A 12,699-nucleotide genomic window follows, 5' to 3' on the forward strand; every position below is an offset into this window, starting at 1 on the left:
TTTAATGCTAATAACAAAAAATATTTGATTAAACACATCTAAATTTCTATCTAAATTTTTTAAATACAAACCAAATAGTATTTATACTTGGAGTGAGAAACTAATATTTTAATGCTTGTTTGAAGTGAGAAATTAGTATTTTAATGTTTGATGAATCAATAGTAGTTCTCCATCTTTGGCCAATCACTGTAGCATAAGTCCATCTTATTTTAGATTTGACCAATCTAATGTGAGGTGCTTTGTACATCAATTATGTAAATTTTAACTAATTTTTTCATTTGGCCAAGCCAATGTGAATGCTCTTATACATGATGTGCATGCAGCAGAGTTTTCACTGTAAATATATTGATATGATGCGAAATTGGCTGCCGTTCTTAATGGATGGATACAATATGCACGCTTGGTCATGATGAATACATGCATGTTTGCATGATTTTCTAGTCTCTACCAACAGCTCCTAGCATACATTTTGGATAATTGGATGCTCTGATATTATGATATCAGAGTCTTATCATTGTTTGTTTGCTCACACTCATGATCATGCATGGCTAGCTTACTCATCGAACATAAAGAAGTTAACAAAACATGAATTAAAGCTTCTCGAATTGGACAGAATCTGTTTGTTAATCTTTTTTCGTTTATACGTTAGTATAGAACAACAAACATTCCAGCTTTCTGATCTTATTCCAGAAAGAATGACTATCATAAACAGCAGGTTTACTACTTGTTTAGCTGGTAGTATTCTTTACAGTAGCATTAATCTTCAAAATTATGATAAAAAATGCTTATATCTATAAAATTGTAAAAATCAATATGCGAGTAAAAGTACTGTAATTCGAAGGATGGCCGGCTGATGGACACATGCATTAATAGTACTCCCTATTAAGGCCTCGATGTATTAAAATAGAAATAGCTCTTTTCATCAGAAAAACTTGATGTTATTGGCACCGGAGAAAACCCAGAATACGTGCTATCAATCTTTGCCAAACATGTATTGTTTATATACTTCATAAGCTCGTTTCTTTGGACGAATGGCTGTGCTGCATATTCCTCGAATGGCATCCACTGCAGGCAATTATGATTAATGTGTGAGGCGATTTAATTTAATTTGTGGGTTACAGCAGACGATGCTACTGCATGGGTCTCATTATATATTTTCAGTACTCTTTTATTCGTTAAATATACACAACGATCACACTAAAATAACACATGCAGTTTAAACAACAACTGAAGCATTTCCTTCGTATAAGAAAAGATGTTTCCACATGCAGGTCAAGTACTGAAAAATAGATCAATATCTTTCTGATGCTCAAAAAAACTAATTACCTCAGCTGCATGTATCTCTGATTCCTGTTTCTGGATGTCAAAGGAAAGGGGTCTCATCATGCAAACAAAGAATAAATCCGACTTCTCAAAGAAGAACTTGTGGCTTTGTCTGTAAATTTTTTCAAGTAAAAACAAAAAATGAACAAAAATTATATACATGGCAGCAACACGTATTTTTTCAAACTATCTGATTTGAAGCAAATCTGATACCTGAATGCTAGTACTTCAACAAATTCTGAGTCGATCTGAAGTCGAGAGTAGAAGTACCACAAATTTTGGAAATAAAATCACATCAATAAAATAAATGGCTAAAACAATTGGCATTAGTAATAACTCAAATTTAATCAAAAAATATATATAAGCCCACAACAAATTCATGATCACTTACGCCGGTCTCTTCTTTAACTTCTCTCACTGCGGTTGCAAAGATATCTTCCCCCTTCGGCGATGATAAAGTTGAATAAGGAGACTATACACAATGCATAGCTTACAATTTACATGTAAGATGAAGAGCTTAGCCTGATGCCTGAGCACTCACCTCATCGACAGCTCCTGTGGGGAACTTCCAGACTTCTGTCCCCGGGAAAGTCCCATTCTTTTCTTGGACCACTAGCACCTACAGGCCGTACCAGTTGAAAACCAGAAATTTCAGACATGACCAGACTCGCTAACAATGTAATTTTCTCTAATGAAGTATGTAAGAGGTATAAAGTTATACAGGGGTCTCAAATCTGGTGAGCCATAGTAGTATAGCCCTATAGGTGGTTGCTAAAATTTGAAAAGTGAAAACTGTACTAACTACTAAGGAATGGACGGAAACGAGGATCGAGAATGCGCGCAAGTGCCAGAGACAGAGACATAGAAACTAGTGTTTATGACTTCAAATAATGAGGTCCAATGAAAGATGACTGGAGTTGGAACCAAAGATAACAATTTTTGAAGTGGGAAAAACGAGTAGATAGATCTGAAAAGTTAGAATTAATGGATGAGAGGCCAGGCGCGTTGCCTTTCATTCGTGGCATAGCCGTCGTAAAATTAATCGAAAAGAAAAGTCAAAAGTTAACAGCTGGAACTAGATGCACTCTGATGCAGCTTGGCCGAATAATCAGATCGAATTCGATTCGCATTGAATGGGAAGAATTGATGAAGCTTCGGGAGAAAAGAGCATAGAGATTAAGATGTGTACCGGGAATGGAAGTATTAATTGCAAATAAGGGGACAAATATCCCAAGCCCAATATGATACTCCAGGCTCAGTCCATGAGGGAGCCGTCATCATCCGAAAGTAAGAAGGGATAAAGAAGAGATAAGAAGGAGACAAGCTCAAGAAAGAAAAAGCAAAGTGTTGGATAGGGCTATACCAGAAATTGGAGAACCGATCGGAACCGACTCAGACCGACTGTCTGAGCTCGAAACCAACGTAGAACCGGTCGGGGAGCAATTGGATTTGCCAAAAACCGATGTACAGCGGCTCAGTCCCTGTTTGATCCTAGGCCGGACCGCTGAATTGACTGAACTGATAAAATGTTTTTTTTTTAATTATACATATATTAAGTAAGTGAAACGGCGCTGTTTCCCTCTAGGGTTTTAAATCCCACAACCTTTCTTTCTTCTTTCTTGTCTCTCCTTCTTCTTCATTTCTCACACTGCCCCCTCTCTCTCTCTCTCTCACCGAGACTTTGCAGATCGCACGCAGTAGCAAGGTCACCTCCGTCGCAACCGAAGACGTTGACAAACCGACCGTAGTTACGCCGAGACCGATATCGACGGTTTTCTCCCCCTTCACCGGCCGGTTTCGATATAAATTTTCTTCATTTTAAGGGATTGGTGCGGTTTCGATTCTAAACCAAAACCGCACCGATACCTTCAATTTTCACCCCTAGTGTTGGAGGGAAAAAGACAAGTCAGGAAAGCCAGCCGGAAAGGGGGATGGGTGACATAAAGTCGATTCTTCACTTACCATTGACAGAGATCAATAAAAGGGATCATGTCAACTAAAAGAAGGGGATGATCCAATGAAAGAAGAGAGAGAGAGAGAGAGAGAGAGAGAGAGAGAGAGAGAGAGAGAGAGAGAAAATGGGAGCTTCTTCAACCTTCAGACAGGAAACTCCATCATTAACTTATTTGGGTTAAAGGGGTTCAAACACCATTTGTACTACGAGTTACGAAAGATTGTGAGTAACTTTTAATACTTTCATTATGGTAGATTTGCCTCCAAATGATCTGTAGACGTAGGCTCTGTGCCGAATCTCATAAATATGTGTGTCTCCCTCTCTATTTACGTTTTTTGCATTTATTTTTTATTTATTGTTATGAATGTACGTGCGAACATCGTACTATCGTTCCAGGCCACCTCCCTGGGTTTCAGACCACTTCATCAAGATCTGGAGCATCTCTGTGCATCTGGGAATGACTATTTCTCCCATTTTGGCTTGTGGAGAGATTCAAGTCCTTAACAGTTGACGAAGTCTATAGGATTCAATTATTCTTTGTGCTGGAAGTGGGAGAATGATATTTTTTGGCTACGAAATCTTCCCTGAACAAGCAGATGAAATTCCTCTCAAGTAAGTGTTCTCAACTTTCCATCTCTTATTTTTATTAATATTTCTATTAGAAAAACAAAAGAGGCGAGAACCCAATACCAGACGCGCATTGTGCACTTAAAGTGCACAATACAAATAGACCATGGCCCTCATGGTATGCACAATGCCATGCACAACACACAATGGGTGCACGTCATCTTGCACCCAGTTGCCCCATGACAGTCGAAGTTCACCATCGTCATCACTAGCAGCTCCATCTGCCGTCCAGCCACCACTCCTAGCAGACGGATAGCACCTACGAAGACCATCCGGCCTAAAAACATGTTGTGCAGTGTCCTAAGGCTCACAAAGACCAACTCCCACCACCGTGAGCTCGATAAGGTACAGGCGGCCACCAGCTCGGATCGCTAGCATCTTCTGTCGCCACTGAAGTAGTCCCTGTGCACAATACGTGCAACAGATGCACGTCAACATGCGTCCAGATGGGGCCTCTTCTATCCTCCACTAGGACCGCCTGCGATTTCTGTCACTAGTGAGGTGTCCCTCGGGCACACTCTCTGCCACTGTCACCCCAGCTCGCACAGTGAGTTGCTCAGCCACGAGCTTCTCAGCCACAACTTCCCTAGTAACCAGCTTCTCGCCCATGAAGTCCTTCTCGCCAACAGCAAGTCCTCACCCAATCCTATGGCGGGCAATAACAGCTTCCTCGACCTCAATGGTCTGCTCGACCATCTTACTGCCATCCACAGGGGCAGGCAACCACCTCGCCACCACATGCACGCTTGCCCGCCTAAAGGATCTCACCAACACGCAAGTTGGCAGCTATCCCACCATGCATGCAGCCAATGTAACTCCTCTCCATAAAAATTCCTTAAGCTTGCCGCTATAGGCTTCCTCACCAACGTGAGCTGGCTACTAGTGTGCCTCCTCGCCAGGGAGCCCCTCAGTCACAAGCTGCTCATCCGCAAAAGTCACCAAGCCAAAGTTTGTTCCTCGCCACTAGTTGCTCGGCCAAAAGTCCTCGGCCACCGAGGGGCGTCCCTCAACACCATAACTTCTCTCGCCCTGTGAGCCACCCTGGGCAGCACAAGCGAAGGGCCAAGGGTGCACGTCACCGTGCACTCCACTACCACGCATAGCGGGCACAATGCCCGCCACCCCTCACGGCGAGCATCCTTTTGCCAGCCGCGAACCTCACATGGCCATAGTTGCCCAACCTTATAGCCCAACCACTCGTGCAACGTACATTGTGTGCGGGTATGCACGACGTATTATGCATGTACAATTTAGTGGGTCGGTGAAGCAACCGCCGACCACCAGCAGATGCTCCAGCCTTTTCTGCCTTTAGCATTGCAGTCCCTGACCACGTAAGCCACCCATGGTGGGCCTCGCCTCACCTGACCAACCACGACAGGCAAACTTCCTTGCCCATCCAGAGCATTTTACCACCACGGAGAGACCTTCCCACAGTCCCTCACACTCACATGTTGATAGTGCATGGAGTATTACACCGCCATGCACTTGAGGCTCATGAGGAGCAAAGTCGTGTGCACTTTGCATGAGCCATGCAACGTGCACCTCTTACCACAATTCCCTTGCAGGCCTACATGCGGTCGAGCTCTATCTCTCTCCCCAGCAGCGTGATCGAGCTTCCTCTCCTACCTCACCAAATCAATCAAACTCTGTCTCTCGACACAGTAGAGCTCTGTCTTCTGCCTCAGCAGCGCGATCAAGCTCTGTCTCCCACCCCAACAGCAAGGTCGAGCTCTGTCTCCCGTCCCACCCAATTGATCAAGCTCAATCTCCCATCACAATAATGTGGTCGAGCTCTGTCTTTCATCGCGTTAGCTCAATCGAGCTTCGTCTCCAGCAACAGCAGCAAAGTCGATGCTCCACGCTTGCACCGGCGAACAACGGAGGTAACACCTCTCCTAAGTATCCATCCCTCCTTACCTCAACACAGTCGAGCACATCTCCCGCCAAAGTAACTAAGTCGATGCTTCCCATTCACACCCAGTGAACAAAGCGCAGTCGAGCTATGTCTCCCCCCCCCCCCCCCAATAGTGCAGTTAGGTTACATCTCCCTCAACAGCAACAAAGTCAATGCTCAGCGCTCACACCTAGCGAACAACAGAGGGAACACCTCTTCTAAGTGTGTCATCCCTCCTCACCTCAATACGGTCGAGCAAGTATCTCACCAAAGTAGCTAATTTGATGCTTCTCTTTCGCACCCAGAGAACAAATGAGGAAACATCTCTCGTAAGTGTCTCATCTCTCCTCGCCACCTATAACGATCGAGCACATCTCACACCTGGTTATCTAAGTCGATACTCCGTGCTTGCACCAGGTGAACAAAGGAATGAACACCTCTCCTAAGTGTCTCATCTCTCATCACCATCCAGTCGAGCACATCTCCCACTTGGTTATTTACGTTGATGCTCTAAGCTCGTACCCTATGAACAAAGGAGGGAACACCTCTCTTAAGTGTCACATATCTCCTCGATACCCAATGCAATCGAGAACATCTCCTTAAGTGTCATATATCTCCCGTCTGGTTATTTAAGTCGATGCTTCGCGCTTGCATCGGCGAACAACTGAGGAAACACCTCTCCTAAGTGTCCCATCTCTTTTCACCTGAACGCGGTCAAGTCATCTCCTGCCTAGCGACTTCTCCAACAAAAATCAAGTGGTGACACTCGTGCCACAACCGCCGCCAACAGGTTATCCAAGAATGAGCTTCCAAAGTCTACAACCACCTCACGCGGGTTATCTTTGAGAACAAGTCGACAGACTCGACAACTACCTAAGATGGACCCAAGGGGTCGATAGGCTCCCTGACCACTTAAGCGCAAGATATACTACAAAAAAATTCTAACATCAACACCAAGATGGGAACATCAAACAACTCATACAAAGGGCAAAAAGTCCTCTAACTCTATCAATGACAAAAATGATCACAAGAATACACACTCTTTGCTAACTAACAATCATGCGAAACCATCCAAGCGTTCGATTATTAGACAAAAGTTGGCACCTAAGTCGAGCTATGTGCTCGCACCTTGCGCGGTTGAGTCATCTCCCGCCTAGTTCTTCAAGTCGAGCTCTACACTCGTACCTTGCACAATTGAGTCATCTCTCGCCTAGTTCTCCAAGCCGAATTTCATGCTCGCACCTTGCGTGGTTGAGTCATCTCCAGCTCGATTCTCCAAGTCGAACTTCGCACTCAGAGATCTTCATTGCTTTGCGCAAACAAACAGAAAGCCAGAGACCGACCCCCATAATTTATTTTTCTACAAGATTCTACGAGATTATCTCTATCAAAACTTGACTTGCAGATTCTCAAGGTTTTCTTATTGAGCAAGTAGACCTTAAGAATCGCAGGCATACTTAAGGGGATAAATATCTCAAGCCCAATATAATACTCCACACCCAATCCATGAAGGAGGGGTCATCATTAGGAAGTAAAAAGAGACAAGAAAGAGGAAAGGAAGGGACAAGATGAGTAAAGAAAAAGCAAAGTGTCAGAAGAAAAAAGGCAAGTCAAGGAAGTTTGACGAAAAATGGGGGACGGATGACTTGAAGTGACATAAAGTCGATTCTTCATCTACCATTGACAGGGGCTCAAGGGATTAAGTTGACTAAAAGAATGGGCAACCCAACGAATGGAGAGAGAGAGAGAGAGAGAGAGAGAGGGCTTCTAATCCTCCAAATGGGAAACTCTATCTTTAACTTCTCTGGGTTAAAGAGGTTCAAACTCCATTTGTATTGTAAATTATAAGAGACTATGAGTGACTGTAAAATACTCTCATTAGAGTAGATTTGTCCACAAACGACCCATAGACGTAAGTCTTGTATTGAACTACGTAAATCTATATATTCCTCTTTGTTTATATTTTATATATTTATTTTTTATTCACTTTTATGAATTTACGTACGAGTACCACACCGCCGCTCCTTACCACCTCCGTTGGCTTCAAGCTATGTTATCGAAACTTGTCATCTCCGTATACCCGAAAATAACTCTCCCCCATCCCGACATGTGAGGAGACTTACGTCCTTAACATGCAAAGATCTACAATGCATTCATGCAAGTGGTTTGGAATTCGATATTAGTAACGCATCAACAGTTCTATAGCTAGAAAGCATTAAGATCGATGGAGATGTAATATTTATGGTGAAAGATATACCTCTCTTTTGTCGTTCATAATAAATGCACCAATACTCACTCGGTGGCTGGCATTCGCAGGAAGGGTATGTACTCCACCTGGAATCCAATATGCGAGCATCAAGTATGTCGGCTCCGCGTGGTGGTACCAGAATCCTTCCTGCACGTACGTACAAGAGTATAATGACCGTTGTAATTAAGGTAATCTATGGACAAAATATCAGCCTGAATAATCGTCACGTACACCTGAACCCTTTCTTCCCGGCCGTCAGCTCTGAGGTATCAAAACTCCAAACTTTAATGAGAAAAGAAAAGAAAAAAAAAAAATTTCACCGGGCGAGCTGGGGTTTGGAAATCACCTTAACAGCAGGTTCGACTAGATTGGCTAGCTTAATGGGTAATTTCAGCCAAACTCCCTTCTTCCCCTACATATAACAAAAAAACAATAAATTAATTTGCACAACACGAATGAGGAATGTTTCTTAATTTTCCTGAGCAAATACATTAATACACGCGCGTGATGGAGTTGGCTTTGCAAATAACCCAAATATGAAGACGAGGAGATAATCAAAAAGCACCCGTTGGGGGAAAAGAAAAAATGCAGACACCAAGAAATAGATCAATGTCATATACAATAATATTATAAATCAATTAATAATTAAGTTTATCTCTTTTTTAGTTTTGAAGATAAACGCACGTACGGTGATTAATTCTATAATATTTCATTTCATTAATTTAGATTAAATAACTTAGTACTGTATATGATACGTACTTCCATATCATTTCTTTTCTTTCCTTGAACAACCATGCAATATGATAGATAAGTCCCAGAAAATGAAAAATCACCTGCTCTCTCCAATGATAAATGGAAGCTCTAAGCACAGAGCCGAAGGCAGCAGCGTCCATGGGGTGCTGCTGGGGTTCCATTTCCACAATGACCCCTCCAAACTCATCATTCACCGCAGTTAGTAGGGAATTTTCGGTTTCACCAAACACCTGCTGCGTCCCAGACTCCGACATGGCTCCGTCGACACTACGTAAGTCGACCACCTAGTCCTAGGTCTATTAATCCGGCCCAACTTTATTGTTGTGACTTGGGCGCGCTAGTTTTGCGAGGAAACACAGCTTATATATGGTCGATCGATCGGTTTATTACTACGTGAATCCACACACTTTCCTTCTCAGCTGCAGTATATTTTCTTTAATTTACGTCCACATATATATATGAAGTAACGTGCTCTCAGGGCCTCGGACTTTGATTCTTCTCTCACCAATCTTAATTACCATCCGGCCCTTTGAATTCAACAAGTTCCCAGATTCTTCTCTCACCAATCTTATTTTTCAGTAAGTCGTGTGTACTAATTATAATAACATGCCCTTGTTTTTTCACTCCAATTAATATTCCCATATAAATATATATATATATATATATATATCATCTGATCTGTTTCCTTTTTAACTAAATAAAAAGAGAGATCCATTCTTATATGTGTGCATGGATATATATTGATGCTAAGAATATATAAAAGATTTTATTGATCATAATCTTATTAACCATAATTTTTTCATAAAAAATATTTATGACATGTCATTAAATGATTGCACATTAAAAATAAATAAAAATATAAACCATGGAATCAAACATATTTACGCTATATATATATATATATGAATAAGTAAATAACCTATAATTGATTTCTTTTATGTTTTGATTTTTCATTATTTATTTTTCCGTCTACTCTTCAAATCGATTCCTTGTGATTTTCGGAGAAAATACCATGCAAGATCATACACGACTCAAATATGTTACTTCAAGAAAAAAGTTTAAAAAAAAAAAAAAAGAAAGGTCGTAGAACGTGCAACTGTACAAGCGGGTAGTGGCCTTTTGACTATTGATAATTTCGAATATTAAACGAAACCCCGCATTTTCCTATCACATTCCTTAATAACAATAAAAAATAAAAAAACAAATCTGAATTGCTTCCTTTTTTCTAAATCTATAAAACTACTAAAAACAAGAACTTGCTCCAAACTTTACTTCGGGACTTTGCCGATGGCCGCGACACGTCAGCTTAAGATACAAAGTAATGTTATTATGCCGTTTATTTATATCACTCATTTTATTGTCGCACATCATGTAATTTATTAAAAAAAAATTAAAAATATAAATATAAAAAATTGAAATATTTTAGTAATTTAATTTTTATCCTTTTATTTTCTTACATTATTTTTTTAAAATATATATTTTTTAATTTATTTTAATAAGTTGTCACAATACTAATGTCACGATAGTATAAATTAGTAATAGAGTAACGTTACTCCAGCCATGAATACCTTCAAACAAAAGGTAATCCGCAGGATTTTACAATCTTACTTGCACACACGTACGGCTCACAGTGCTACAGTTATTTTTTTAGGGATGATTTTTTTTTTTCAACTTTGTTTTACAGCCACTAACACCTTCGTTTTACGGCCACTAACCTCATTTCACCGAAGCTCTTGAACCCTTAAAAGTGGATGTCTTCACCAGCGACCAGGAGATTCCTAACCAGGATGCCTTTCCCGACCACGTGGCTCCATTTTCCTAGACTATGAACCTTATCTACGCTCTTCGATCCGAATGCTGCAATTCACTCGCTTGAGTAGGTGGCAAACTGCCAAAAGCAGCCGCCTCCGAAGTTATGACCGAATCACTGATTAGGTACCTCAAAGTCTGGTCTCCGGAGATGCTCGATTGAGGTGCTCGAGGGAGGAGGTCGATTTGGGGTTCATGAACGTTCCAGTTTGGTGTGCCCGTTGAGTGCTCTAAGGATGCGATTAAGGTTGAATTCGGTGTGGCGGTGGTGGTTTGGTCGCGGATGATCAGGACCTGTTTTGGTCGGGTGCTGACGGGGACGGGTGGGGCCCGAACTAAGAGGACAAGGACTAGGTGTCTAGGTCCTAGGACCTCTAGGTGAGTTTTTGCCTCTAAAGCATTAGCATTAGTTTCTCTATGTTTTAAAAACCTAACCATTATTCCAAAAATCTTAGAGTGGTTGGATATTAATTTGGTTAAACTTTTAATTCTCAGGATCATAACATTTCACTACGCTTTTGAATTCAACGTCAACGATGGCCCACTTTATCTACACTGATCTGGTAGTAGCCCTTTCCCTTTTAACGACTTCACTCATCTATCATTATTCACTGACTTAACATTATACTCACACAAAGTATTAAGACATTTTAATCTAACTTATAGATCGCTCCTTCTGTGACTTGAACCTGTGACGTGGTTCCTACTTAGATACAAATTGTTAAAAAACCAACCATTAATCCAAAAGCTTTAAGGCTATTGGATACTAATTTGGTTAAACTTTTAATTTTCAGAATCATAACATTTCACCACGCTTTCGAATCCAACGTTCACGACGGCCCACTCTATCGACACTGATCCGGTGGTGGCTATTTCTCTTTTGGCGGCTTCACTCATTTATCATTATTCAATGACTTAACACTATACACATACAAAGTACTAAGACATTTTAATCCAGCCTATAGGTCACCCCCTCCGAGACTTGAACACGTAACGTGGTTCATACTCTGATACCAATTGTTAAAGACTCAACCATTGATCCAAAAGCCCTAAAGTTGTTGGATACTAATTTGGTTAAACATTTAACTATCATGATCATAACAATATGCATATGCAAAATCATATCTTTTGGAAATTTATTTTGTATATCAAGAAAAAATCTCACATTGTATTATGTATTTTTTAGCCAAATAATAATAAATATTATTATTCATTTTTTTCCAAAATTTTTATTATTATTATTTTGCAATTAGCACCACTGCAAATTCTATCATTTAGTACTCATTAGAATTTTTTTTCCTAAAATCTTATCCGTTGGTGGGGAGAGAGAGGAGAGGAGAGAAAAAAAAATAATAAAATAAGATTTAGAGAGTGAACAGTGCATTTTCAAATTTGTAGAAATATTATTCATAATTATACAAATTTTTGGATATACATAATCCAATGCAACTTAATTTAAAGTCATATTATGTAAATATATAGATACATATACCTATGTATAATCTAATGCTAATGCTATTACCCAACAAATGTTTATTTATGCATATATAATATCCCTTAATCTAATTTTATTTGGATCTTTCTTCCATGTCTTTTTTTTTTTTTTTTTGGTCCTAAGCCTTTTCTTCCGTGTCTACTTTTATTTGGAGCGTTTTTCCCTTTTGGTAGTTTGCTCTATTATGAATATATTTTTCTTTTTTGGCTTTGTTTGTATTCAAAACCCACTTTAACTCATCTCAATTCATATCATCTTATCATTACAACTTTCTCAAATTATCAACATAATATAATAAACAATTCAACTTTTTCAAATTTTAAAACAAATTTTCCAAATTTTCACACAAAATATAATAAATAATTTAACTTTTATTCTACTATTTACAAACCATCTCCACCCATCTCAACTCATTTCTGAATCCAAATCACTCCAGAAAAAGTTAACTACTTCAACAAAGTGGACTTCCATAAAGGTTCGTTCTTTTTTTTTTTCTTCTATCTCACTAAGGCCGTATGAACGTTCCACTGAGTTGAGATTAATTATGTTATTTATGAATAATAATAAATTGAGCTGATAAAATAAATTTTGTGGGA

At 40.0% G+C, this 12,699-nt stretch overlaps 1 protein-coding gene across 1 annotated transcript; it reads right to left on the reverse strand.

Moving 5' to 3' along the window:
- Positions 1 to 615: 615 nt before the first annotated feature.
- LOC109014999 (nudix hydrolase 2-like) lies at positions 616 to 9,098 on the reverse strand. The gene is made up of 8 exons (XM_035688834.1): positions 8,880 to 9,098; positions 8,393 to 8,458; positions 8,056 to 8,193; positions 1,865 to 1,942; positions 1,715 to 1,765; positions 1,537 to 1,571; positions 1,327 to 1,435; positions 616 to 1,065 (listed from the first exon to the last, which is right to left on the reverse strand). The coding sequence occupies exons 1-8, from the start codon at positions 9,051 to 9,053 to the stop codon at positions 883 to 885; spliced, it is 834 nt and encodes a 277-aa protein (XP_035544727.1). The 5' UTR covers positions 9,054 to 9,098; the 3' UTR covers positions 616 to 882.
- Positions 9,099 to 12,699: the final 3,601 nt, after the last annotated feature.

The sequence above is a fragment of the Juglans regia genome, chromosome 3 (assembly GCF_001411555.2).
Source record: "Juglans regia cultivar Chandler chromosome 3, Walnut 2.0, whole genome shotgun sequence".
Taxonomy (NCBI): Eukaryota; Viridiplantae; Streptophyta; class Magnoliopsida; order Fagales; family Juglandaceae; genus Juglans; species Juglans regia.